Raw genomic sequence first — 27,996 nt, 5'->3', positions numbered from 1 at the left:
CTATATGCTATCATTGTTAGTATTATTCTCCCCCAAATGCTGTACTGTGTTGAGGATAAGCCTCCTTTTTACTCCTCCTGACCCAGTAAAAATCTGTCTGGTAGAGAACTACACTGTGAAACTCTGGCTCTTCTCTCCTGTCCTTTGGCATGGTTAGAGCTGTACTAATCTCCCACTTAAGTTCTCTGTCCTTACTTCGCCAGCCCTAATGCCAAAGGATGTAAGAGTCTTGCTTCATGCAATTAGGAATCATTACAAGTGCCTGTATTGATTTTAAAATTAAACTGACAGTATCTTTGCCACCTATACATAGATCAATATTCTTTGAAGCTTTGCATTCCTGCTGTTTTGCACAACCCACAAAAAGGAGCCCCTTTCCATGTGGGAAGGATGCTTTGTGGCAGATCCATCACTGTCCAGGGGTGGAACATGCCTACAGATGATTATATCTGAAAAGCTTTCAGTCATATACTTTGGACCACTTGAAACACAAACTTTTTTTAAAATGTGGTATTTAGGAAGAAGGAAAACATACCTCTGTATTTGATATTAATTTTAAGTACCTTTATAGCATTGCATGCATTTCTGGAATCAGACTTCATATAGGAACGAAAGTTTATTATGTTTATTACTAGGACAAGAGGTATAGTCTCTTTTTACCCACTACACTTTTCATGCAATCTGCAAGTACATAGAGAACATTCAAGACCTCGGGACACCTATATTCTTCCATTTCAGTTATACCATTATATTCTTTTGCCTTCTGAAAATAGCTTATGCAACTTTTCAAAATCTGCAAGTTCAGAACTATTTCTGAACTGCAGAACTATTTTTAGATCAATCATATACAGCTCACCGAGTATCATCTTTGCTTTTGTAGTTTAGGCAACCTTCTCTCTTAATTCACCATATGTTACCAAAATCCGTGAGCAGTCCCTTGCCTTCTCTCCCATGTATCATACCCAAAAAATGCTGTAACTATTTTGCATGTCTTAAAATTCTTTGTCCTATGAGAATTAATCTCATCATGCTCTCCTCAGAGTATTTCCCTAGTTCCGCTCAGCTAAAATCATTGCCTCCATTCCTCACGCTCTTTCAGGCTCAGTTTGCCCCATGGAGCTTTTGGGTGAGCCTTCCTCAAGTCCGTCCCTGCGGCATGGCTCCACTGGGGTGAAATCCTGAACTCGTCTTTGGGATGGAGTGACTCACTGTCCCTCTGGGTCAACATTCCCTGCAGGTAGTATCCCTGGGTACTCACTCTGCGTCCGCTCAGGCTTAGGGGAGCAGTGCAGGAGGACTGAAGCAGCGCTGCAGTGGTGATGGTGCTGCCAGGAGACCTGTGTGAGGTGGAGGAGAGAGTCAGAGCCACATTCCTCATGTCCTGGGTAAATAGTCCAGTCTTTAAACTAATGAGTGAAGGGAGCAACTGCAACAGCCACCGTGTGCTTTGAGTGCTTTCCCCTCTGCCCCTTCTAAACAGCTAAGTGAAAGGTTTTGTTTCAACTAGCTTCTTTCCATTTTTGCTCTTGTGAGGAAAATGGAAAAAAGTACATTTTGCTTGAGCCAAGAAAGCAGATCACCACACATCCCCTACCTGCAAGAAGGGAAACGTTGGTTAGTGATGTCAGAGGGAACAATTCTGGGTGAGCTACAGAAGGATAAATTGTCTCCTGCCACATCAGATGAGGCATGGCTCTCCTGAACAGCCCAAATCAGTGCAGTACCTCTGAATGTCTAAACTCAGTCATCCCTCCCCGGCCAACCCACCCTGAAGCATTCCTGTGCTGCATACAGCCCCCAGTCAGCTCGGTGATGGCACTGGCCATCCCTGGCAGGGTGATGTCCTGGCTGGAGCTCCTGGACACCTAACTGCACACAGCTTAAGCTGCCTTTGGAGGTGTCACTGCTCTTCACCAGCCAGGTTTTAAAACAGTTGTCATTTGGCAAGCCGGATCCCATCTGGGCCCCGACAGGCCCTATGCAGGCATGCCCAAGCAAATTACAGCCATGCTGTGAGCCAGCCAGAAGCCACGTGCCTGTGTGAGCACCACCACAAGCCCTTGCAGGGCTCATTAGCTCAGGCTGGGGAGCTGGGCCAGCACGAGCAGCCAGCAGTGAGCTGGGACCATGGGCCATGCATGCCGCAGCTGCCTACAGAGGACCGTGGAGCACTGCCTGAGAATGCCAAGCAATGAAACCAAACGCTAGGAAGAGCTTTGCAATACACACATTATTGTCAAGAAATCTGCCTGGGTGAGGACATCAGACACGGACACCAAGAGGTCAGCCACGTCTCCTAATGTACAGAGACAGCACTGGTTACTCTTAGTCAACAGGACATGCTCTCACTTAACTATTTTTCCTGCCTGCTGTCACTGCTTTAAAATATTCTTTTCCAGTCTAAGCTCCATCCTTTTCCCCCTCCACTTCATCTGGTTGTGTTCCAATTCTGTCTATTGTTCTCCTTATGCATGCTGTAATAATAATACTGGTATAACCTCCCATACCCTCTGCTAATGGAAGTCACTGTATGAACTTTACCAAGGGTCAGCACCTTTATTTCTGTTTCACAATAGCTAAACTGAGCCATGAGGAGGTGATTTGCTGGAGGCCATCGAGCAGACCCTTGACAGCTGTGGGACAAGAAACCAGGTCCAATGAGACCTTGATCGTTGCCCTACCCACTTAGAAACTATTTTTCCTTCCCAACGCACATGCAGGCAAACAATGCACCTATTGTGGGAATAGGAAATTAACCCTGTTCTTTCAGGATGAAGAAACCTTTCACAGCTGGTGTCAAAACCTGGCAATTCTGTGGCCACAACTGTGTCTGGGCTGGAGCAATACCTGAGTATATCAACGTCAAACACACATGCCTGCTCGCCGAATGTCACACATGCAGCAGGGGACTCTCCACCCCAGCTTTCATCAGACATGGGCAGATCACAGATGGGGCCAGCAAGCTGCACTCGGGCTTGGGGCTGACAGAGACCACCACGCTTCCCTCCCAGCCGCAGACTGCATCACTTGGACCTCAATGCTCCCTGCTGGAAGATACATGCTTCACCTGCTGGATGGCTCCTTTTTCCCCTCGGTTCCTCCTCTCTGCCCATCAGGAGACTGGACCCACCTCTCCCACCAGCCCTGCCTGGCAAGCCTCCTCCTGCCGCCGTGGAGCTCCAGGGGGCCGCAGGGTCGGTCCAGCACTGAGGTGCTGCTGACAAAGAAAGCTCAACAGTGACCCACACAGCCCACATCTTCCCAGGGCTCAGCCAGGCAGAGCAAAGGGTTAAAAAATCGTGAGCGATTTCTCTGCAAGCCATGGAAAAGGACTAACAAAACGGAAACTAGCCTGAATTTAAACTGAAGGACCCCATTCTTCTGCCAAGCCACTCGGTTCCTTAATCAACCGGGTCCTTGTTTCACAGTCAGTCATCAGAGGCTTTAGAAAGTCGCTCAGACAAATCTGTATCGGGAGAGCCACAAAGGATGTCTTTTCTGTGGCACTCTCTACCTAGAATATGCAATGCTTGGGCACAGGGCTGCCCTCAGTGGTGCTTCTGTACTGCTGGAGCACAATGCACAATGATGCTATAGGATACTTTCACTACTGAGCTCCTGCTTATTTAAATATGCATTTAATTAAGGCAAGTCCTGTAGAAAATTGAGCAACGAGCTTTCCCAATGGTACTTCTCCTCCCCAAAATAAAATCTTTGTTGAGGTTGGGAGTGGGTTTTGGAAGCGCTGCAGTCTGCTCCAAGTCCGATTTCTCTTTCTCTTGTTAGCCCTGTGGTCCTGTCGCTTACTAGATTTCTAGCTTCTAAGGAAACACTTAATTCCTTTTTTTTTTTTAGCTCAATCTAGTAATGCTTGCAGTGTTTTCTGATAACTACACTTTTATTACTTGTTATTATAGAGTCAGGAGAAAAAAAATACCCCACGTAATAGCAGAAATCTGATTATTCTGGGAAACTTTGAAGTTCCCTTCTCCAGTGGTATTCTTTGATGTTCCTATTAAATAAATAATGATTTTTACATCTAAGGTTTATCTTACAGTGCAAAATACACCATTATCCTCAGTGTAAAAAATCTTTTCATTGTTAGCCACCATAAATATCAGCTGAAGCTGTGATTCAGGAGTGCTTGAAGCTGACCTGCCCAGATATGGGGCAATGTCATTTTTTTGCATTAACTACTTGTGAAGGAGAAACCGGCACTGCAGACAGAGGTACTGCAACAGGCGGAGGAAAGGAAGAGGTTAGATCAAAATAGAAAAGGCATGCAGGCAAAAAGAAACTAGCAGATGCTCTAAAGACAGAAACGCACCAGATTAGAAACAGAATATGAGTCTTTTCATAAGATTTTTCAATCACGGCCTCGGGCACTTTGAATGACAGTGGGAAATAGGATGACATTTCTGGAACTGTGCTGAATTAAAAATAATAATAAAAAAGATCAGAATTTACTGTAGAGGGAACTCATTAAAGACTTCAGTGATGGTACATGCAGTATGTTACTGTGTAAAGCAGGCCACCGAAATTCATTTATTTTTATGTATTTACTTGATGTGATAATGGCTTTGACTGTAAAGTTTGCAGGGTCTGGACTCTAGAACTGCTCGGTACCTGTGCAGCCCTCTCTTCAGGTCTGCCAGGGCTTGTGCTCTGTGCCATGCACTTGTTCCCCTCACTGTCCCTCTGTGAGGCTGGAAACTGCCTCATTTGCAGCTCCAGGACGGAGCTGTGCCACCATGAGCAGGGGCAGAGGCAGAGGCAGGCTGACCAGGCTGCGCATTCCTGAGCTGCCACAGAGAAGCTCCTGCAGAGCTCACAGGCTTAAATGGGAAGGCGTGTTGTCTGGGCAGCAGATGAGCCCCCAAATCTTTCATCGTCATCTGACTTTCACCCACAACATCCTGGCATGGGGAAGCCCCGCTTCTGCTGCACACAAGCCTCACGAATCCCGCACGCACGTTGGTTTGGGTGCCTGGTGCTGGGCTGGTAGGCATGACACTTCTCCTGGAAATGCAAGGGGCTCCCAGTCCACCTGCCTGAGGTGGGCACCCACCCAGGCAAAGCCTGTACTTGTGCGTGTCAGAAAACACCCCCGGCAGCACCCACTCTGTGAGCCACGCAAGGAGGAGGACGGGTGGGATTCACAGCAATACCGCAGGTGAGAGTGTAGAGCAGCAGCACGCCAACACCAAGCACAGAGAGAACAGAAGGAGCAGGACAGAGAAGCAGAAGCTGGAAGGAGAGCTCCCATATTTTTTTCTGCCTTTATCCCCACTTTTATGTCCTGATTTCTCTGAGGTGGTGGTTTTTTTTTTTTTTTTGCATTACAGATAAAACCTAGAAGTCTTCTCCAGCCTTCCCACAGCTGCCAAATATTCTTCACACTCCAGGAATGGTATCCCTTCCCCTTCCCTCCTTATCCCTCACTTTCAGCTCCTACCTATGCCTCCCAAAACCTCCCTGAGCTACTGCTCCTCTCAGCAGTCCCGTAACACCTTTTGCTAGCGCTCTGCAACTACACTCATCTGACAAGACTGGAAGAAATCACCACAGGCTTCTCAATGCAGAGATGCAATCTCATGCTCAGGAGGCAAGCCCCTATGCGACAGATTGCTGGAAGCTGGGAACTTACCCTGGCAGAAAGCTGCTCTTCCACTTGTTTCCTGAAACAATCCATTTGCAGAATCCGGAGGTGATAATCCTGGGAAGTGTTTACATCTGGAATGGAAAAGCTGTGTTTAAAATCAAAGCATAAGAAGTGCAGTGATGAAAGGGTGTTTATTTTGGATGCCAGTGGAGCGGGAGGAGGATGCCGTGGTTGTGTTCCCTTGCAGTGCTGTGCAAGTGCTGTGCAACCACCAGCCCTGTTCAAACCCTGCCACATCCCTGTCCCAAAACAGGAGCAAACAGTAGTGAAGTGAATAGGAGAGGGCTGTGACCAGTAGTAAAGTGAATGGGAGAGAGGGCATTTATCTAGAAACCAGAGCTCCTTCCTGGTCTCCAGACTGTTGACCTGTACAAATGTATCAGCAAGCCCCATCAAACCACCTTTGGCTGGCTGATTTCTTCCAAGTGATGTTTCCAAAAGAAGGCTCCTCTGTCTGCAGTCCTGCTCACCAGAGCTTGGTGCATGGCTCCAGGTTTTGTGTGGTTCCTACATGAGGTAGCTAAGAGGAGTTTCCAATAGTTTTCTGGTTTTTAGTCTCCTGAGCTGCTGAGCCCCAAGCTAGTTGAGCCCCAAGCATTATTCAAATTCCCTGTAGTCCAGGTTCCTTTTACTCAATCCAGTCTAACTGAAGGCTATCAAACAGAGTAGTATTTCTTCCTCTATCCTACCAGATGGGGCCTTCTAGGTCAGATTGTCATATGCATAGTTATGGCCTGACACAAACTGAACCTACAACGCGCAGGACGTCGGCTGCTTTGTACTGGATGAACAACATGATCCAAGTCAGTCTATGGCTCGAGGATACCCAGAGGCGACAGAAGGGAGAGGGCAGGAACGCACATGTGGGAAGTGGAGAGGCCACCTCTGTTGGAAGCAGCTTGCATTTAAATTAGATTAAGCATTTAATGAACCTACACCCTTAGTTACACTGGATTTAGCTTCCAGGCCACTCTTAGTCATCACAGTTTGCAGCGTCCCTCCCAGAGGCTGCTCCACAAACTGTGCGCCACAGCACACTGTCATCTCCAGCACTTCTGCTCTCTTTGTGTAGCCTGTAAGCTGGATGGAGGGGTTTCTGCACATCAGCCCCACTAGCTCCTGACCAGCCAGGGCAGCCCAGAGCTGTACCCGCTGTGAAAGACCCTTTCAACGCTCCTTTCGTGTCCTCAGGGGTGCAGTAGTCAAGGGAAGCCTTAGGCTTGGGGTCTGTCCATGTCACAGCATAGCAGCTGTGCCTGGCCATGGGGAGGAGCAACCATACCAGATGACACACTGCTGCTGCCCATCGGTCAGCAGCTGGCACAGTTTCAGAAAAATGTATTTAGCATCTCATGAGCAGCTGTGATTAAATTCTGGGCAGCACAAAAAAACACAGGCAGGTAAATTAACAGAGAACAAAAATTAGCTCCAGTCTATGTGGCTTGCCAAACTGCTGTTGGTTTCATGTCCTCAATTGAGTTCAAACACGAGAGCAGTTTGAGACTTCAAAAAACACAAGACTTCAAAAAAGCCCCAAAACCACCACTGTGGGGACAGCAACTTTTGCTGCCTAAGAGGATGAGCTAATCAAATTACACAAGAGGAAGAGGGTGGCAGTGCTCAACTTTCACCTTTTCTGAACTTCTGCAGTTTTTCTGGGGATGGTGTTGGTCCCTTTGAGAAATGTCACCTCCTGTAGATTCATGTAGTGAAAGTGCTTACAGGAACTTTTGAGAAGTAACCATGGACCACATCCGTAGTTCTCAGCCCAAAGTCAGCTAAACGGCCTTGCTTCTCCTTTTTCTTTACATCTGTGGCAAGGCCATTGCACAGGGCATGATACCATTGTCCCAGTTCAGTAAAACTCGTGAGCATGCCTGTAGCTTTATCCAGCTGCTTAGGCTGCAGTTCCATCACTGGTTAAATGAACCTGAAGTCCATGTTACTCTGGTCCTCTCCTTTCCCTTGCACTAGCTGCATGTTCTCATATCTCTTCCGTGTATCAACGGTGGCATTTACCTGACCCCTGGAGCTGAGTGGAGCTCCAGACTCCAATCTGGCAGAAAACTAACTCCACAAGAAAAATGAATATTTTTTTCTAGTTTAAACTACCATAAAACCGCACCCATAAAACCATAACTGATCTGAACCCTCCATAAGACAATTTGAAAAAGCAATTTACTGTAAATTCAGGCTCCTCTTGCATTTATCATTCTACAAGATGTTGGATAAGTTTCAGAACCATAGACAATTAAATTTCAGAAAACATGAGTAACTAAAGACCTTCTTCTCCAGAAAGTCTTTCTTTCCTGACTCTTGGGGAAAAAAAATGCAACTCTGTTTCTAGCAATTTCTTCTTTAAAGCATTTCCAGAAAACAAAAATCCTGCAAGATGGGGGGGGTGGGGGATGGTAATTTTAGTTGAAGAAGCAAAAACCTTGAATAATTTCGAATAGTCTTTTACTGGAATCCAATAAACACATTACCAAATTACACTGTATATTTTACTAGGCTAAGTTATCTTTGTGTGTATTAGAGGCACAGCATGAAGAAAAACAATAAAAATATTAACCTCCTTTGTATAACTCAGTAGAGTTATAAAATATCTAATTGAATAAACTACATTTGACATGAACAAATGGCGACATTTCCATGCAATGTTGTCTTTTTGGCTTCCTGACAACGAAAAGCTTAAGGAACCATGATTTTTGTTTCCTAAGGGCAAGGCCTTCTATTTTGATAAACTCAGCAATCAATACGAAAGTATGAGCATAAGCACTTTTAATTTATGAACTGTATACTTTGAGCGAGTTTAATAGTTTAATCTTACGCATGTTGTTATAAGAGTGTTTATTTTTGTTGTACTGCATAGAACTGCTTAATGGAAAATATTGCATAAAAGCAGCCATATATGTAGAAAAACAGAAAAGGAATAATTAAGACACAGCAAAATTAATACTGTGCTGATTTCTTGTAAGCAGAAGAGCATCATTAACTTGAGGGAAGGCACAGCCCCAAACCAGGAGCCTGCACTGATGTCACCCCTAGGTAGAAGACCATCAGAAGATGTGAAGGTCCTCTCTGTGGCTAGTGCTCAGATGAACAGGCTTCTTGCTCCCTGGCAAGCACTTGGCACTCTTCTTTTTCCCTTAAGCAGTACAGCTCAGCACTCCTGAGTTTCGATATTTGGCGTAGGTGCAGTTTTGTACCCAATTCCCAACTCTGACGATGTGGCTTGTTCAGCATGTCCCCTCCAAAGCACCGCTCCAGCGCCTGTGTTTGAACTGACAAGTGGATCTGCCAGGTTGCACGAAGCTGGGAGTCAGCCAGGAGGGGTTACATGTGTTGGTTTAAACTGACCTAGAAAGGACTTACCACCAACAACATTCGTCTATAAAAATATCACTCCTATTCATCTCAGAGAATAAGGAGTGGACTTTTATGAGACTAGCTGCAGAGTGAATCACTGCTGTCCATTATTCACAGATGAAATATAATGTGACCTGCTGTTAATGTTAGGGAGAGGATGGCTTTTCCCACCAAGCCCACGGTCGGATCTGATAAGGATTTTCACAATGCGTATTTATCATGTAAAAAGCAGGCTCTTTCACTTTGTAATATTGATGTTAGTCGCAGATGGGCTGGTGGTTGCCATGCAGATGATAATGTTCCAGGCAGTTTCAGTTAATATCAAATGGAAAGTGGCTCAATTTGCATGTCTCTAGAAATGGCACAAGAACCATCTTGAGAATCAATATTGATAATACTCTGAATGTGAAGCAAAAAATAAACACACAGAGCAACAAGGAGCACATGTCACATGGCGACTCCAATAGCTGTTAAAAGTCTGCAATATCATGCAACAGGAAAAACAGGGAATTTAAAAGAAAGCAAAAATCATATTTGGCCTATCCAACTTTGCCAAAAATAACATCAGAGCCAATTCTTCATAACTGTATTCTAACTAAGACCATGCATTAATTAGTGGATTGCAGAATATCTATATACAGCCACAAACTTTACTTGCCAAATCTACGTACCAGTGTAGGTGAGCACCACGTGCAAGAAGAGCACACACGAAGAGCAGGCAGACCCAGGCCAGCTGAGCTGTAGGTCATGTCTTAGGAGTGTTCAGGGGCCGGGAAGAGACCTCTCACCACCCTTTGGCAAGGGAACACAGGGCCGAGGCGAGCCCACACTTGCGTTATTGTATGTGGGGCTTTTTGTTCTTTTTGGCCTATGGAAATGTAATGAGACAAAGCAGCAGGCGAGGAGGTTTGTTTCGTAATTCTAACTCTCAACCCACATCACACACAATGAAGAAAAGTGATATTTGCTCACCCAGCTGCTTCAAGCTAGGATGAAGTGCTCATGACCACATGTGGGATCAAATGGCTCACATGGCTCTTACCTTTCTCAAAGAAGTCTAACTTCTCAACCTGGTTATGCAGTCAGTAATTCATGGGAAATCATATCATCTGAAGAACAATTTCTGCACCAGCCAAACCGACCTCTCTGATAGCCTGCTGTGTTCTCTCAGTGCCAGCTTTCTTACTTCTATTTATGGAGGAAATATAAGATTTTCAGGAAAGCATATGTACAGTATTTTTTTAGCTCATTTTATATTACCAGTAGCCTGACTTCTGCTAAGTATTCAGCTAAAATAGATTTAATCAACTCATCGAAACAGAGGATCATTCAAATCAAGGCATGGCATTGAAGACCAGACAAGTGTGGAGTCCTACACACCCTCTGTAAGCGAGTCTCATCATACAAGCAGGATTCTCATTTATTTAATTCAACACGAGTGTATGTGTGTGCGCAAGAAAATAAAAAAACCTTTTACTATGTTCTAAAAAAATTTAAAGTAAGCAAACCCCCCAGCAGACAGAACTAGGAAAGACACCCTGTGGCTGGTTTGGAATTTGAACCAAGGGAAAGGCATTTTTCCCTTAGTTCCTCAATGATTGCACACAATGTGCATCCCAATGGAGTCCACATTATGTCCTAAACTTGTCAGTGAAGGACAGCATTGAGATTTTGGACACAGGTGAAAGATAGAACGTGTTCAAAAACACTGAATAACTGGCAATGCTGGGACGAATCCCGATTCAGGGCTAGTGGTAAGCCATAGCGATTCCACTGACCTAGATGTGGCTTCTCTCCTTCGGCTGAGGCTGGAGTCAGGCAGCCTACTCATTTCCTGACGAGCAGGGCAGCATCTTCATTACTTGCATGTAAACAGAAGAGAGGGACGTCAGAAACTAACCTGGAATGTAGAAACAATTTGTGCATCACTTAGTAGGATGAAGGAAAACAGTACATGAGTAATTGGAGTCCTCAAGGAAGGGAAAACGGAGAACAACATTGGCAAAGCATAAGTGAGATACAAAGGAGAGTGCTCGTGCGTTCCCTCAGCCACAGTCTCAGCTCTCCAGCCTGCTTACGCAGGCTTGTCCCCCGGTATGGCAGGCAACTTTTCTGCAGCAAGAGGAGAAAAATCATATGCTCAGCTCAATATCTCATGATTTAATACCCGAGAAATTAACTTTTAATTTTTTTTAATACTTTGCTATTTCAGCTGAACCCAGATAATTTTTTCAAAACGATTGTCACAAGTTTACCTTTTCTAATAACAGTGAAGTGCTTATGAATGTGAATTATCACATTATAGTTGTTGCCACGGAAATAAACTACAGTGTTACAAGCACAAAAATAAAGAGCCTGCTGCAGAGGAAGGTGCAGCAGCCACGGCTTTGAGGAAGTGTTTTTTTGGTAATAGATGATGAACCGATTCCTCCAAGCTTCCTGAACTATGAGAGGTAATACAGCAGCCCCATTTTGCATTTTTATAGAACTGTGCACAATGTCTCAAATCACTTTAGAAACAGAGAGTGTCTCATACTTGATGGCTTGAGGTTAAATGGTAGTTTTGTCATACCAAGTGGGACCTTCTGAAGAGTCTTTGCATTACAGCCTGTTCCTCTGATGCTGAAATACAATCCCAGGAGCACATAGTTGGAAAAAAAAAAAATCTTTTTTAGGAATAATATGCATGCATGAGCATGACGAAGATACCTTATAGCAGACCCATCTTTTCAGAAACTCCCCTTACACAGGAGGATTTCTCCACTGGCCACATCCTTTGAGCCTGTAGCCCTGTGATGCCACAGAAAGCTATAAGGGGGCCAAAGCCTGATGCGATCTAGAGACCCATTTTAAAGGGAGGGGAAAAAATAAAATCAGTGTGGCTTAGTTATTCTTGCATGGTCAGGGTCAAAAAAAACTCACTTGCAATCAATTAAATACAGATTTTGAGAATAGCCAACTCCAATTTTGCTCAGAGGATCCAGTAGACCTTTAGTAACACACCAACCGGCTCGTACGAGCTACGAGCCCCAGCCTCACGCACGCCGGGCCGCCCCACCAGAGATGCTGCTTGCAGAGGCCGCAGCCATTGGGGAGCACGCCCCGGAGAGAGACCACTTTGGTACTCGGGCTGAAGACATGAGTACTATGTAAGGAAGGAAAACAATATTAACTGCAGAGAAGCCCTGACACCCATATGTGCTTGTCCTGGTTTCAGCTGAGATAGAGTTAATTTTCTTTATAGTAGCTCATATGGGGCTATGTTTTGGATTCGTGCTGGAAACAGTGTTGATAACACAGAGATGTTTTAGTTGTTGCTATGTAATGTTTGCACTGGTCAAGGACTTTTCAGCTTCCCATGCTCTGCCAGGTGCACAAGAAGTTGAGAGAGGACATGGCTGGGACAGCTGACCCCAACTGACCAAAGGGCTATTCCATACCATATGGCGTCATGCTCAGTATATAAAGCTGGGGAAGAAGAAGGAAGGAGGGGACGTTCGGAGTGATGGCGTTTGTCTTCCCAAGTAACCGTTAGGCGTGATGGAGCCCTGCTTTCCTGGAGATGGCTGAACACCTGCCTGCCCATGGGAAGCAGTGAATGAATTCCTTGCTTTGCTTTGCTTGTGTGTGCGGCTTTTGCTTTACCTATTAAACTGCCTTTATCTCAACCCACGAGTTTTCTCAGTTTTACTCTTCTGATATTCTCTTCCATCCCACCAGGGGAGAGTGAGCAAGTAGCTGGGTGGGGCTCATTTGCTGGCTGGGGTTAAACAACGACAGTGCTGGTTTGCATCTTCTGAAGCCCGACTCCAGGGCACAGCGGAGTAAGGAGCTGTGGGTGCATCTACTGTTCTGCACTGTGTATTCACAGCGAGAAATAGGTGCCTGGCCTTTCCAAAGGGCATGTCTGTGCCAGGGAGGGGATGTGCAGACGGTGGAGCAAGAGAGGACACAAGACCACCACTCTCACCACAAATACCTTCCTTCAATTAACAGAGAAGAGACACAAATGAGGATGCAATAAAGCTCCTCAATTTTTTATTTTCTAACCTGCTTTTCCAGCCCCTCCAGAAGAACCAGAGGATCAGGCTTGCAGTGGCTCCCGTGCGCGTCCCTGCCTTGCTTGATCTTAACCCACCCTCGCCAGGTTGGATTCTGCCTGGGTTGGGCAAGGCTGCAAGTCATCAGCCCCTGGCAGCTGCCCTCGCCCTACCTGTGCGGGCGCCGGGCTGCCGGCCAGCCCCGCCGACCAACCGCCTCCTGGGGGACACCGCCTCCTGGAAGGCCCCCGGGCAGGCACGGGGGGACGGAGCCAGCACACGGCGAGGGGGCCAGCAGGCTGGGCTGAACCCACCCGCCGTGCACGCCGGTGGTCGCTGGGCATCAGGAGAGGAACATCTAGAGGATGCAGCGGCAGGCTGTGGGCATTGCCGGAGCCCACCCTCCGTCTGCTCCGCGGGTACACGCAAACAAACTTTGCTGTTGTAGTCTCAGGCAGACTTATGTCACAAACACTCAATTAGCTTTTTAAAAGTTAAATAAACAAACAGAGCAGGAGATTATAACTGATTAACTGAAGGGCAGGAAACATGAGAAGCTGGTTTGCTAGAAAGGAAAGCTCTTGTGCCGAGATCTCCAGTAATTAGCAGCAACAAGACCTACAGAAATTTATGAGGGAAAAAAAAATATCGAACCCTTCCTGTTTAAATGTTCTCTTTTCACATGTTTTGCTTGGAAGACTAGCTTAAAATACAAACACAGACTGGGTCCGAAATACAGAATAGATTCATGTTCTGCGAAAGTCATATACTTGGATTGCAAATTAAATGAACATGGATTAATGCAAGCTTTTTTTTTTTTCCCCTCCCCAAAAAAAGTGTATTTTGTTAATGACTATCAGATTGACAGCTTGATGCTTTCCTTCAAGCACCTGGAAGGCGAGTTGGTTACTTGCTGGCAAATGCTTCAGGTCCTGCTTGGCACACAGTTGTAGACCAAAGCCGCTAGACAATAAAAGGAAGACTTCCTTCCCTGTTACTGAACGGTGTGAGTTGGTAATAATTTAGCAATTTCAGCTCAGCAATGGCTTATGTCTGCAGTGGAGCTGCTGTTGATTGTGCAGAAGCCTACCTGGTTTCATTATACCGGTTCAGAAGTATTTTCCACCTGGCGCCTGGAGCAGCGCAGAGTCTCCCTGATTCACGTAATGAGATCCCCAGGCAGAGCTGAAACCCTGACCTAGATTTCAATGGCTCTCCAAACTGTGTTTATGCATCTTCAGCATGGCTGTGTTTACTCTTTTAAATTGCAGATAAACTCCAAATTAAAGAGAACCCTGGGTCTTTTTTTTTTTCTTCAGTTTAAGTGCATTCATCTCTGCTTCACTGTCCCGGCTTTGTCTTTCTTTGGCTTTGTTGGATATTTCAGAAGAAAACTTGAATCAAAATTAAGACTTGCTCAAATTGATAGCAAGCCTTAGCATACACTTGGAAAAACAGCACTAGCAGACCCGTAATTTCATTTGGAAGGAGGACGGCAGGTCTGATCCCGACTGAACACGTAGAGCTCTTTAGTGTTGGGTTATTATTATTCTGCATTATGGTGTGGGAAGGTCCCAGGTGCATTTACAGCTCCAGGATGCAGGTCTCCGCGTATGGTTAAGGACAGTGCTTAAACTCCGGTACAAAGGTGAGGGAGAGGAATACTATGCCATTTCCCTGATAGTAAATTGCAAAAAAACCGAGGTAAATCTGCATATCGATACAAAGTAACGTAGAGAACCAGAGGTGGCTCTCAGGAGCTATTTGGCCCAATAGCTCTGGAAGTCCCAGCAGCCGCACTGCTGGGGTGTCCAGCCCCTCTCCCGTGCAGGGGTATCACTTGGGTGTTTGGACCTAACTTCCAGAAATCCTCAGCAGTGGTCAGACTCTTCCCCAGCTGAGATCAGTGGCAGCAGGGTTAGGCCACTGGAGCGGATTCTGAAAAACCCTCAAATACAGAGCAGCCCTCCTTCCCCTTCCAAAAACAATCATGGATTTGGGGAAGAAACAACCCAAAGCTTGACCACCTTCCATTACAGCACGTGATTCCTGTTTCTCTGCGTGCACATCCTCGCCACAGAAGCTGGCGAGGTTATTAGCACCCATTAACATCTCGTGGGAAATGAGCAGAGCAGGGGGTTCCCAAATTTCCTTTGCTAGCTTACCACTATTGGAAAGCGTGGAGCCCTTTTTCCGGGCTACAGTCATAGACACAGGACGTGGTATTTGGCTCCTTAAGCAGTGATCTTGTGTTTGTTTAAAAACCTGCCTGTGGACACACTGGAGGTCCCTGGCTGGGGCCGCTCCAGCGCAGGGTGGGTGCGGGTAGCAGGCACGTGCTCCTTGGAGCCTGCTGAAGCCTTGTTCACCTTAAAAAGCAAATGAGTGGGTGACAATTAAAGTGTTGCATATTTTTGCCTAAAAATAGCTCTCCCACAATCTCACCCCACGTATTTCAGCACAGCACTGAACTGCCATTAATTTACACTTACCGGAAAAGAGAAGGAATTATAACGTTTTACTTCCTTACATAAATATTTTCTATTTTAGTGCCTAAAATTGTGGTCTTCCTTTGCAGCCCAGAGGTCCCAGCGAAGGTTGACGGTACTTGCAATGGTAAAAACACATTTTCAAACCCATTTTTAGAAACCCCTGTCAGCGTTTGGATATCTACAGAGCTGTGAAAGTCCAGCTGCCCCCAGAAGAGCTGTCACCCAGCAGCAGCTTCCCAGCAGCCAGCCCTGCAGTTACACAGGTTGGAGGCACAGGTCTCCACTGCAGGCATAGGTGGGAGCCAGGGAAGGGCTCTGCCCTTCTCAGCCCATCAGTTCGCACTCTGATTAATCTTGCTGAGAGAAAAAAAACCCAAACAACCGGGCTTAGACATGGAAAAGAGTGGCAGAATCAGGGCTTTTTCTGCGCTGAGAGTCAGGCAGGGCCTGAAGAGCTTTTAAGACCGGGGAGGGAATGCAGCTCAGCTTTAACGCATGGGAAGCTGGAGATAAAGTCTGAACAGCCTTCTTTAAATCAGGAACTTCCTTTTCACCTCTGCTTTTTCTTTGTGTCAGGTACCACAGCCCTTCCCCCTTGCCTGCTCTTTGTGCACACCAATGGAGACCCTGCGGAGCTGAATTCTGCCCCGTCCTGCTCCCAGTGCCTTGAAGGAGCCATGCTTGTGCCTGGCGACTAATCCTGGAATAGAGCCCTGCTCTGCATGATAGAAGTGAGAGAATCGACGTTCAGGTGAGCAGGAGGTCCCACTCCCATCCCTGCTGTGGGCTGCACCCTCCCGAGCAGCCTCGTGCTGGGGATCTGGCAACCACATGGCCGCTCAGCAGGTCAGAGCCCTCTCTCATTTGGCTGAGAGCCACCCCTCCACAAAACGCTTCGGAGTTACACTGGCAGGGATGGGGAGCGAGGGGAGCCAGCCTACCCCCTTCCGTCACAACACCCATCTCTGCCAGACTAAGCAAATCCCTAAAGCACTCCCGCTGCGTGAAATGCTGTAAGCCTGGTGTGAAGCCATCTCGTGGGTACGGCGCTCCACACCCGAGACAACATCCACCACTCAGGCCAATAGCCAGCCAAAAGAAGAGCAGCTTTGTCCAGGAAGGAACGTTAGCTTTTCCTTCAACTGTTCACTGAGAAAAGTTTGGAAACTGGTCCCATAATGAGGTGGGTATTACATTTCTGTTGTTCTGCAAAGGCTTGTGAAGGCCTGGCACAGCACTGCCTGCAGCAGCAGTTCGAGCAGGCGACTGGGGCCATTTTATACTCTGACAATTTTCCCTACAGACACATTCATGAAACTGCCTCTACTCAAAGCCCATGCTTGCCCTGCTCATTTTCAGTCGGAGCTTTCGATAACCCTTTTGCAGGATGAAGTCCCTGTCTCTCAAGCACTTGCATCAGTAGCCTCTTCTGTTCATTGTTAATCTCCAAAACATGAATGTAAAGTGATACAGTTGGGTAAATGAGAAAATCTAGTTTTTTCCAGTCACCCTGATGGCACAGTCATGCTCTGTTGTGATGGTCATGACCATGTATGTTACAGTGCCCATTAAATCTCCCTGTTTGGGCTTACCTCCACTGGTGTGACCTGCCAGTGAGGCCATTTGGTGCCTCACCCACCCCGTCTCACTCTCTCAGCTCCGGTCTGTTCCTCTGCTTCTCCATATGGCAGAAACCAGGGCTGTGATGCTGATTAGAAGAGCTTTAAAATTTATCTTGTTTGATTTACATCTTCAAAGGTCTCCAAAAAAGTAAATCTGTATTTTGGAAAAAAAAAAGTTCCCTTCTGAAACAACTACTGTTTAAGCACATGCAACAAAAGGCAAGGAAACGGAGGGCCAGATTCTCCAGTGGGGTGTGGGAATTCATCTTCCCTCCTTTGGCGAGTGGATGGGGCAGTCACCAGTGGTGCAGTGGGCAGGACGCCAGGCTCGGCCCGTGACTACGGGCACGGTCCAAGTGAAGCACCAGGCTGCCAGCAAGGGGCCTGGGCAGCCCTGGCAGGAGCGGTGTTTCCTTGGGTGGTTAGAGAGAGGAGTGAAAGGCTGATGAGGCGAAGTGTCAGGGGATGCCTGAGCAGCAGGGTGAGCCCACCTGGCTGTGCGGCCGCAGTGAGGGGAGAGGCTGGAGGAGTCCCCTACCCACTTGAGATTGCCATTCCTCCCTGGGGAATGTGAATGCAGTGGGCTTACTTATTGCCTCCATTTTGTGATGTGTCCCTGGGAACATAAGTGACCTGTATAAATACAGATTAATACAGTCAAAAGGATTTGGATGCTTAAGTCGGTAGCTTTTACAACAGATGGCTGCCGCAGGACCCCATTGCCTCAAAAAAGGAGGGGAGGGGGATGCAGGAAAGAAAAGGCCATTCCCCGCCCATGTGTTCCCATCGAACGCACACGTGCCGTTTGTTTATTTATTTTTGGAACGGCACTGGAGAACCACAAGACCAATAATGGACCATAATGAGCTAAAAGTGCTGACCAGCGCTTAGCTGCATTTAATTAGAACTCTGTTACATGCACAGCGTCAGCAAGGCGTGCCCAGGGAGCGGTGCGCAGCGCTCTGATGGCCTCCCCACGAAGGGCCTTCTCGCACCCCTCCGCCCCTTGCAGGGGGAGAGCTCCGTGCCGGGAGCCGTCCCTCGGCCAGGACCGCTGCTGGCAGTCGGCGGCCGGTCCCCCATCCCGGCAGGGCTGCGTGCCCTCGCCGGTCCTGGGAAGTCCACCAGAGGGGAACTCAGCCTTCAAATTAGAGATGCCTGGGAAAAGTAATACGAATAAACAACAAACTACCAACCGGCAGCATTTGCAGATGCCCTAAAGGTGATACGGGATCTTTTATGTTCTTCTAAATTAGATTCACAGAAATTCATTTGGTGATGCCAATACTGCAGGCCCAGGAGCACTAAATCATCCTTTATGGGCACATGAATACGTGTTTCATTCTCTGTCACATTTACTATCGGCAATGATTTCATACGCAGCTGTAGATCAGCTCCCTTTTGATCATAATCTGCCACCCTTTTCTAGCCATTCAAATTTATAGCAACATTAATAGTTCAAAAATAATAGTGTTTACTGTGTACTAGATTTCAATAAATTAGGAGGAAGCAACAGTTCCTAACGAAGACTCCAGAAAGCAACAAAGCTGGACTGAATGTAAGCTCTTTCACCCCGATTAACACATCCTTGTCTATTGGCAGAAATTTTCCTTTGCAGCTGTGAGAAAATAATTCCATGGATTATGTCACATCGATTCAAAGTGAAATTCAAAGCCAAAGAGAAAGCAGAAAAGCATTCCCTATGTTCTTACAGAAAATATCACTGCTTCAATTAGGTGCTACAGATGCTTGGAGTAAACATATTTTCCACTGGTTTTCTTAGAACCATACCCACTTAAATCTCCAGTATTCTTCTGCATGTTCATTTTTCATCCCAGTTTAATACCACGCCTCTGGGTGTTAGTGGTTAAGGGGATACTGCCAAGCAATGCAAGCCAAGAAAAGCTGGGATAAGAAGGGAAAATATGGCCTTTATATAGTAAATAAACTTTTCAGCCTTAATGTTATGGCTGCTGTCAGCATAAACTCAGAAGGGAAAAAAAATTACCCAGTGCTAGTTGTACCTTTCATTTCTTGGACCATATGAATGTCCAGTTCTCCAGTTTTCAATCTGCTCCCAATCCAATGGAAATAATGCACACAACTGAGCATTCAGGCCTCTAATAAATCTCATCTTTGTGTGGAATCCCTGGGATTTAGAGTGAAAACAAAACTAGATAAGACTTTTCAATATTTCAGTAAATACTGGCTTTTTTTCCCAGTAAAAACTTGAGTTCTAGGGAATCTAAATATCCTGTTGATTAAACAAGCACATAGCAATAAGGTCGGAATTGAGACCTCAAGCATCTGTAAGTAGTACATGTGAAGTGCACATAAATACATGTAACACCTGTATGGATCTCTTCAAAACAATAGTAAAAGCTAGCAGCCTCGTTGCCGGAATAAACCAGGAGCATCCCACATATGAACCTCCTCACCTACAAAAGTCCTTCCCCAGAACACTGATGGACAGGGTAGCCCAGAGGCAGGAACGCTGATGGAGACACACCTTCCTCCCTGGCTGCAGCTTCACCTTCCCACGGCACCTGTGGTGGGAAGCTGGAACCACGGCTCTCCCGCTCACTGCTAGAGAGGATCCAGCTCCTTAGTCCTCACAGCTCTCATCTCGGTCCTACTTACGTAGCCAAGTTCCCCTCAACATGCCGTGCTGTTCTCCATGTACACCGACAGAAATTTTTCACCCCGTTACTATCATGTATATGCTTCCCTTGCAAAAGTGTGGGCAGGGGAGGAAGAAGGGAAGAAATCACCGGTTTTATAGGTGTTATAAATGCAGCTTACTTTAGAGCTAAAAAATCCTGGCAGATGGTACCCAACATCTGGGAGAATGTTAATGCCCAGATATAAAATTTGTTTTCTTTATTTCTCTTTATTGGGACCCTATTTGGTTACAGTGTGTTGTAATAAGATCTATTTCCTAGGTTTGTCTCTTAAATCTCAAAGCAATATTTATAAACATTACAACTATCAGTTATTACTATAGAGCAGGGCTGAATTCAGATCAGTGCTGGTATGCATAAATATGTCACGTAGAAATATATCTGCAACGCTTTCCCAAACAAACCTCTAAGAATTTTTTTAAAAAGAGGCTAGCTGAGAAAGAATAAAAAATAAATTATATTAGCACACCCCATGAAAACAAATGGTTTGACCTTGTAGCAATAAATGTAGGAACAGTTCAATTAATCACATAAAAGCCCCCGAAATTATAAACGTTCACTGTTTGGGGGGCAGGAACCATCTCTCTTCATTCCTCTTTGACAGCAGCGGGCACAGCAGGGAGCACAAGCCATGGCAATCACTCCTAAGCCCTGCAATAACTCTGCGTTACAGCTGTTCCCGAGACACAGGCTGTGCCCGCGGTCCCGGGGGAGCAGTGCAGCAAGGCTGCCGAATCGGCGTTCCCTGAGCCTCTCCCAGGTGGTCACCAGGGAGCTGCGAGCGCTCCACTGGGGAGCAGACCTGAGGGTGACGCTGGGCTCCCGCCTGGGAAGCCTTGCCCACGCCAGCACGTTGGGGCTTGCTGGGGTGCAGCAGCATGGCACGCTTCCCGCCTGTACCCTGCCCTTTCCTGTAATTAGCTCCATTTTAAGAGTAGGTGGGGAAATCTGGGTTTCCCTCTTCTGACCGCCACTGCGGCTCCCCCCCAGCTCCCCCAGGGATGCCATGCAGATTTTGCTTTTCATCAACCACGCGGGAGAACCACAGGTCCTCTCGGTTTAGGATAGCAGGTCAAGTCTGTTCCCAGCTGAAATACTGCAGGAGAAAACAGCAACCAAAGGAAGGATAGCTTCTTCCCAGCCCCAGCACTGCACCGAGAGCCCTCCATGCCAGCTTTCCAGGGGCTGAGGGAAGTGAGTAGCTCTATTTAGCTCGCTAAATTAATAGCTAGGGTAGCAAGAGCTATCTACAACAGCCGTACACCTGAAAAGCCTAGAAAATATTCCCATCAGAGGCATGGGAGTAAGAGACCTGGAGATACATGTCTTTTATAGGCCGGATCTCTCCTTAACTTCTCTCTTCTTCTGCCATAAACACAGGCAAGAGTAGACAGGTGAGGGGAAGATGCTGGTAAACACAACCTGCTGCAGAGCCTGCGGATGGCCCAGCTGTTACCAGAAACGTAGACAGAATGGGAATATTTTCTTCAAACCAAGTAAAATCTAATCGTAACTGTTTGTTTCCACAGCCTGAGCCCCTTTGCAGTGCATTAGCAGTTACTGCTCCAACCTCTCACCTCCCTTGCCACTACATTGAGCTCCCAAGGTCGCTGTAGAGAGACGGCATCACTCCTGCGCGCAGGCTGCCCGAGATGGTGTTCATCGTGGAGAGGCTTCAGGTTTCTTCCCTTCCAGCGTGGTTCATGGTGTGCCCTGCAGGCTCTTCCTCCCCGTCCCCAGCCTGGCTGCAGGGGTAGCTCAGCCACCTCCGCCTGCCTCACCCCACTGCTCCAGGTTAGTCTTGAGCTACAGCTTTTGGATTTGGATGGTGAGAGCTAGTCACACACAGAAAAGCTAAGGAATAACGGGGCTGGCATTCATTCCAAAGCATTTGCAAATCAAGTTTCCACAATGTACCTCTAATTTCAGACACCTGAGTTTGAAAGGTTAATTTACCAAGTTATTATTTCCTTATTCTATTGCTAATTCACCAGTTCATTAAATAGCATATTAACACACTGAAAAAAAAAAAAAAAACCCAAACCCAAAAAAACCCAAATCAATCCCCAAAAGCAAAGATAATGATTCACTTTGCCTAAAATGCTAGCAGGTTAGCTGGGGTACTCTGGGGGAACTCTGCCAGTAGAGCCCTGGCTCTATTATCAGCATCTCGGCGAATGACGAGTGCAGAACTACTCAAAGCCGGGCACTGACAGCAGCACAGCATCCAACAGCCTTCACCTGCTGGTAAGACACCTTCTTGGTGTCTTACAAGAACAGGTTTACAGAGACCGATACACAGAGAGGACATCCTTCTTTAGCCAGTGGCACCTTCGATCAGGGGCATCTTTCCATGAGCTCTTGTACAAAGAAGTTACAAATTCCTCAAGTTAAGCAAAACCAAACTCTGTAGAGGGCCATATCTTTTATAAGTGCTCTATGAAGTAATACTGGAAAAAAAAAGGATAGACTCATTCTTGGCCCCACCCTTACTTCAGTTCATCACGAAAAAGTACGTTTCTGCCCTTGTGTTATTGGCAGCAGCTTGAGATTTCCTTCCTGTCACCTCGTAACGGCTTCCCACCACGGCATCTGTCTTGCTTACTATCAGCTCAGAAACTTTGCTGGGGATTCCCAGCATCAGGTCCTGACAAGCCCAGCAGCCAGGTCTGGTGGAGAAATCTGCAGCCACCCGGAGTCGTACATCGGTGCTCTCTCAGTGTTGTTGCCCTTCCGGAGGATGACGCAAGCTGCAATAAGCTAAACGAGATTTTTTACCTTCCATCCTCAGAATGGGACATTTCTCTCCAGTGAGGGCAGGTGTTCTCCAGAAACTTTCCGTAACCTTTGGCCAACTAAACAGTTGCATGTGAGGAGAACAGAGAAAAGAGCCCAAATTCACTTTTGCAGGCAGCATGGTTGATGAGATAAAATGAGAGTGCTTTTAATAGCAAAAACATGTTTTCTTTGGCCTACATGCAACCTAGAGCTTTCCAGGTGCTCAAGCTTAAACTAGTCATACAGATCTAGAGAGGCATTAATTATCTAACAGGCACAAAAGGAGGCCTGAGGAAATGATTCCTCCTTCCTCCTATTCAGTGCGTGGGTACCGCTAACCCTGGCTCTTGGATCACAGGGGGATTTTTCATCTGCTCTGAAAGCCTGAGTTTGATTTTTCCCTTCATTTCCTTCCTGCTAAAGACCTCCTTGGTGCACAAAGCCTTGAAGTTTATCCATGCTCTCTTAGCGGGAGCACAGCTTTGGGTGAGCCCAGTTTCACGTCAGCTGCTCAGGCCCCGAAGATGGACACTTGCCCTCAGAGGTGCAGCTGGAGCCCACCAAAACCTGATGCCAGCAGCTTCGTGTTTCAGTTTTTTATCTGGTTGTCAGAAGGGGTGCATGGGGTAGAACTGCTCATTTCTCAACACCAGGTAAATGCAGCCTGCCAGGAAGCAGGGAAGATGCCACAGGGACTAATGTACCAATGGCCTCGCCAAGCTGCAGCATCTGTCCCCAAACGGCGAGATGATCTCTTTCCCTGCTATGCTGCCCATGCACCCAGACCCCGGGGGCCAGGGGCTGGTCATCCAAGTCATCCCTCTGGCCCTGCTGATTAGAAATACAAGCAATTCATCTCCTGCCTAAATTTACAGCGAAGGATTTCTGTCAGGGCAAATGAACTGCTCCAAGGGATTGTCCTGGGAAATTAACAGCTATAACGATTTCCAGAAGCCCGTGACGGCGCACGCTGTTCCCAGGGCAGATGACTCAGTGGATTCATCTTGTCATGGTGTTTTGTTCTCAGCCTTGGACACCAGAGCCCCTAAAAGTACCTTTTGCCTTAGCTTTTGCCAAACGGCATCCCGGCTTTACAGCTGGCGTGAGACAGATGCTGCCGGGAAGGAGTGGGGGAGCTAATTCTTACTGCCTAGCGGAGTGAGAAGCACTCCCTCTACAAATACTAAGTTGGTGTTGGCTTCTGCCAGGCTTTTACCATCACCACCATCAGCCTTGTAGTGGGTGCTTCCCAACTATCCCACTGAATGCTGGCTGCATTTTTTCACAACAGTTTGTACAAGCTGGGACTACTTTAACTCAGTTAATTAAAAAAAAAAAAAAAGACAGACAAAAACAATCGATCAAAAATTATCCAGATGAGTCTTTTCTCATGCTCATTTTCTTTAGGCTGTGTTGAGCAGTATTTTCTCTCCACATTTAACTAGGGTGGAAACAATGTAGATTTGAGAAGGAGCCCTTACATCAAGCTAAGACATACTGCAGAAGACAGGCTTTGTGAAAGAAAGGAGCTAAAATAGGGCAAAATAAAACAGGCAAAAGGGACACATGTTCCTCATCTATCGCATATTGATCTATTGATAAGATGCTCTCAGTCAAGTTAGTTTTAAGAGATGGCTGCAACTGGTTGTTAATTCTAAGGAATTTTCGAGATAAATCAGTAGGGCTTCAGCTGTATGTTAATCCTCTGTACAGATACTTACTTTATTTGCTGTGCAAAAGGGTATTTCAATTCCACACTTCATTTCTATTCAAACCTCCAAGTGGGGTGTGAGTGGGGTGATGCCGAGAGCCTTCTGTTTGCCCACTGTACCAAGTCCAGGTTATCTGTTATAACGCAGGCGCATGATTCCTACTAAGGCAAAAAAATCCAACTTTATGCTGTTACACAGCTCCTCCGAGCCGTAGGGAACATCTTCTGCAGTCATTTTGGAATACCTCAGTGCTGCAAAGCCCCCAGTGAACCCTTGCAACGCCCACAGCCAACAGAATAACAGCCAAGAAGAACTAAAGGAAAACAATGATGGATCATTTAATACTCTTCTAGCGTTGGACAGAAAAGCTCAACTTTACCTACAGCCCAGCAGCAGCCCTGTGACATGGAGAACAAGGTGGGATGCCAGAACTTGACCTTTCCAAGCAAGCCAGTGATGTTCTGGTTCCTACACTCTTCCAACCCAAGTCTACCACCTGCTTCTCACTTTCCCCATGCCCCCATTGCCTAAGCAAGCAGCCCCTCGATGGAGGGGAGACGCTTTCAGCCTTGACCAGGGACTGCAGCCAGCTGAGAGTCCTGGGCAAGACCATTTTCATGCGGGCGTGCCCATGGATGCTGATTAAATACAGCTTGTTGCTGTTACACTCTGCAAGGGGGAAACACTCTGCACAAGGTGAAGTCAGAGCTACTGTTGTTGTCCTCAGCCAATATATTGAACTGCTGTATCTTTCAAAGGCGTTTATTCACTCTTCATTTAAAATAACAAGCTTTCTTTAAGGCAGAGCTGATGACAGAAGAAGAACAATCTGCCCTGGCCATTTCTATTGCAGTCCTTCCAAAATATTTTGGTTCAACCTTTGAATGTCTCTAGGGCCACTGTGTAGCTGTACTATCAAAGCCCGACTTACCAGACCTTAAGGTGGGCCATGGATGACAGTTCAAGAATCACTGTGTTCTCCCATTGGAAACTCCATTTGGCTTTGTCCTAAACTGGAACACAAAAAGCCACGTTTTTGCAACCTCCCTTGAAGCGTGGGAGCTCAGAGCATTCTTGGCTCAAACATTTATTGTGGGGAATCAACCACAGGAACCTGCTCAGATGAGCGGCTGGGGAACTGGGTTCAGAGGCCCCTTGCTGCATGTGTGACACGAACTCCTGACAGAGCACTTACCCCACAGCAAGTTATAGTCACAGGACAGCATTAAGCTACTGTGGTTTAGCCAGAACGCTGGCACAGAGCCACCGTTGTAAAAGCAGACAAGTATCAGTGTTTCATCAACATTTCCCAGAGGAAATGTCTCCTCCTGATTTCCTTGATGGAGAACTGAATTCCCCACTCCCCCAAACCTTTTACTGAAACCACATATTTCCGTCAGGAAATAGCGAGGGTAACCTCCCAACCAGCTCAACTTAAGCAAACTTCTGTACAGCATCTGCCACCAAGAGACACAGGCTTTCCATTCAAGAGGTGTCTTCCCAGCCTGGTACACTACACCATGTTGCCCTATTATCTTTAGAGGTTCAACTGAGAAAAAGCACAGGAAACCTGTTATACAAGCACATGGGTATTTAGCTCTAACCAAGGAAAGTTCGTGACCGCATTCAGAACATCAAAGATACAGAAGATTCTCAGAATGTGTGCTAAAACTTGTTAACAACAACAACAACAAAAATACTGAGTTTTGCTGCTTATTCAGTTCGGTCACAAGAGACCACATGTTTTCAGGGTGCTAGATAGAGAGTTCAACAGCAAGTTCAGTTCAGTGTCAGCTATTAGTCTGAAACACAGCCGTAAGGACATAAGTACTACGTACAAGAAGATCTCATTTTTCTAGATTAGGTGATGACTTGAACACAAATACCTGCCACAGTTACGAGCAGATCTTTTGGAAGGATGGAAGGCAAAGGGAAGGAGATACGGTTCCTGTTCAGATAGTACAGATGGCCCTTTTAATACATTAACAGACTTGTAAGAAAGATCTAATTAAAAGGATGTTTAAATGACAGCAGTTTAGGAAACTTGTAAGCTGGAAAAAACGTGAACATTTGACAGGTATGATGATGACTTCCAGAGATCAGTGATGGATGCTGAGTCATGGACATATTGGCCAAAAAAGGGTTCTTGCCAATAACTCCTCTGGGAAGCCAGGGCCTAGACACATCTATAAATCTAGTTTGTTCTGCTACAGATCTTGTCCGGCCAAGTGCACGGACAGGTAATTGCCAAACCTGTAACCACCCAGAACACATGTATTTTCAAAGAAAGGTGAAGGAAAAAGGGAGAACATAGTAAGGATCTCCTTTGGAGCAGGCTGCAGCAATGCAATGAAGTCTGGACGTTGAGCTTCGCACTGAGTGAGATCTTTGATATATAAAAGCATAACACAGCAGAAAGCAAAACCCTCACAGAAACCAAAACGCTCACAAAACCCTCTTAGTAGTCACGTGTGGTGAAACCTGTGCTAGCTCGAGTGTAGCACGGGGAGCCTGCTCAGCCCGACTCTCAAGGACATTCCTTGACCTACCCCCGAAAACTGAATGTGCATGACATATGGTTTTGCAATATGTTAGTTGTACTTATTAAAAAACTTTCCGTAACACATACAGATACCATCTTCTGTCATGGTCTAAAAAACACTTTAAATGACAATTTCCTCAAAAATCTAACAAAAATTTATATTGAGCTGAAAGATGATGACAGACTTCAGCAGGATTAAGCAATTTCTCTCAGCATTTTTGTGGGTTTAACTAAACCCAGAGATTACAAGCAGAAAGGAAAGAACCACCCCCAGATTTTCCATTAAAGAAAAAAAAGTGAAGAAACATTCTGAAAGAACTACAGAAGGTAAACAGGCTAGTTAGACATGACGTACTGTAGCCTTGACCTCCCATCAACAATTCTCTGTTATTCCTATTCAAATCAATCGCTAATATAGTTTTCTTCTCATCCAGCAGCTCCAGCTGATTCTGAATGTTTCTGCTTTCCAAGCTTACAAAAGGAGAGCATGCACAGGGAGTAAAGCAAAGCACAGTAAAAAAAAACCCAAACAGTAAAACCTTTGGCTCTATGAGCACCAAGAGACTGACCAAAACAGCAGCATCTCTTCAACAAGTTGCTTCTAACAGCTCTTCAGTGCCAAGGCTGGCACAGCACGATCCCATGGGGAGGGCACAGCAGCTCGCACCTCCGCCTGCCCTTAGAGCCAGGCTTAGGTGAAGCTGGGCAGGTACTGGCCCATCAGTCACCCTGCGAGAGAAACAGAAGTGGGGCAAGTATCACAGACCAGCAGGCTGCTTCTCCAGAGCAATTCAGGGAAGTTGCAGTCAATGAGTCACCCCTAGTCACAGAGAGGAAAAAAAAGAACATATAGGTCTTAAGACGTCAGACGGACTGATTGCGCCAGCTTTGTAATGGGACTCTCAGATTAAAACATCTCACCTTCAGGAGCACCGTACAGCCTTCCAGATGGCAGAGTTGGTTATTTTGAATGCACAACATGTACGATTGCTAAGAGAATAAACCTGAATCATGTTGGATGCTTTTGTTAAAGCAGTTAGGAAAAAACACAGTCATCTGACAGAGAAAGCCACATTGTAAAATTAGAGGTGAAGCCTG

General features: G+C 46.3%; 1 protein-coding gene across 9 annotated transcripts; it reads right to left on the bottom strand.

The window, feature by feature from the left end:
• Nucleotides 1-27,865, bottom strand: LOC142412328 (uncharacterized). Of its 9 annotated transcripts, none has more exons than XR_012776462.1 (9): nt 27,820-27,865; nt 27,468-27,718; nt 10,810-10,931; nt 10,074-10,219; nt 9,703-9,899; nt 5,648-5,733; nt 3,068-3,217; nt 2,230-2,296; nt 4-1,337 (listed from the first exon to the last, which is right to left on the bottom strand). XR_012776462.1 is itself a non-coding variant. In XM_075507342.1 (7 exons), the coding sequence occupies exons 3-7, from the start codon at nt 10,860-10,862 to the stop codon at nt 1,070-1,072; spliced, it is 624 nt and encodes a 207-aa protein (XP_075363457.1). In that variant the 5' UTR covers nt 10,863-10,931; nt 27,468-27,718; nt 27,820-27,857; the 3' UTR covers nt 1-1,069. The 9 variants fall into 9 exon arrangements, 2 of the variants coding, with proteins under 2 accessions (XP_075363457.1, XP_075363458.1); XR_012776463.1 differs by having other exon boundaries at nt 3,068-3,214; XR_012776465.1 differs by lacking the exon at nt 2,230-2,296 and having other exon boundaries at nt 3,028-3,217.
• Between the last annotated feature and the right edge of the window lie 131 nt (nt 27,866-27,996).

This window comes from Mycteria americana, chromosome 7, assembly GCF_035582795.1.
Source record: "Mycteria americana isolate JAX WOST 10 ecotype Jacksonville Zoo and Gardens chromosome 7, USCA_MyAme_1.0, whole genome shotgun sequence".
Classification (NCBI taxonomy): Eukaryota; Metazoa; Chordata; class Aves; order Ciconiiformes; family Ciconiidae; genus Mycteria; species Mycteria americana.
This window is presented reverse-complemented; position numbering and strand designations above follow the sequence as displayed.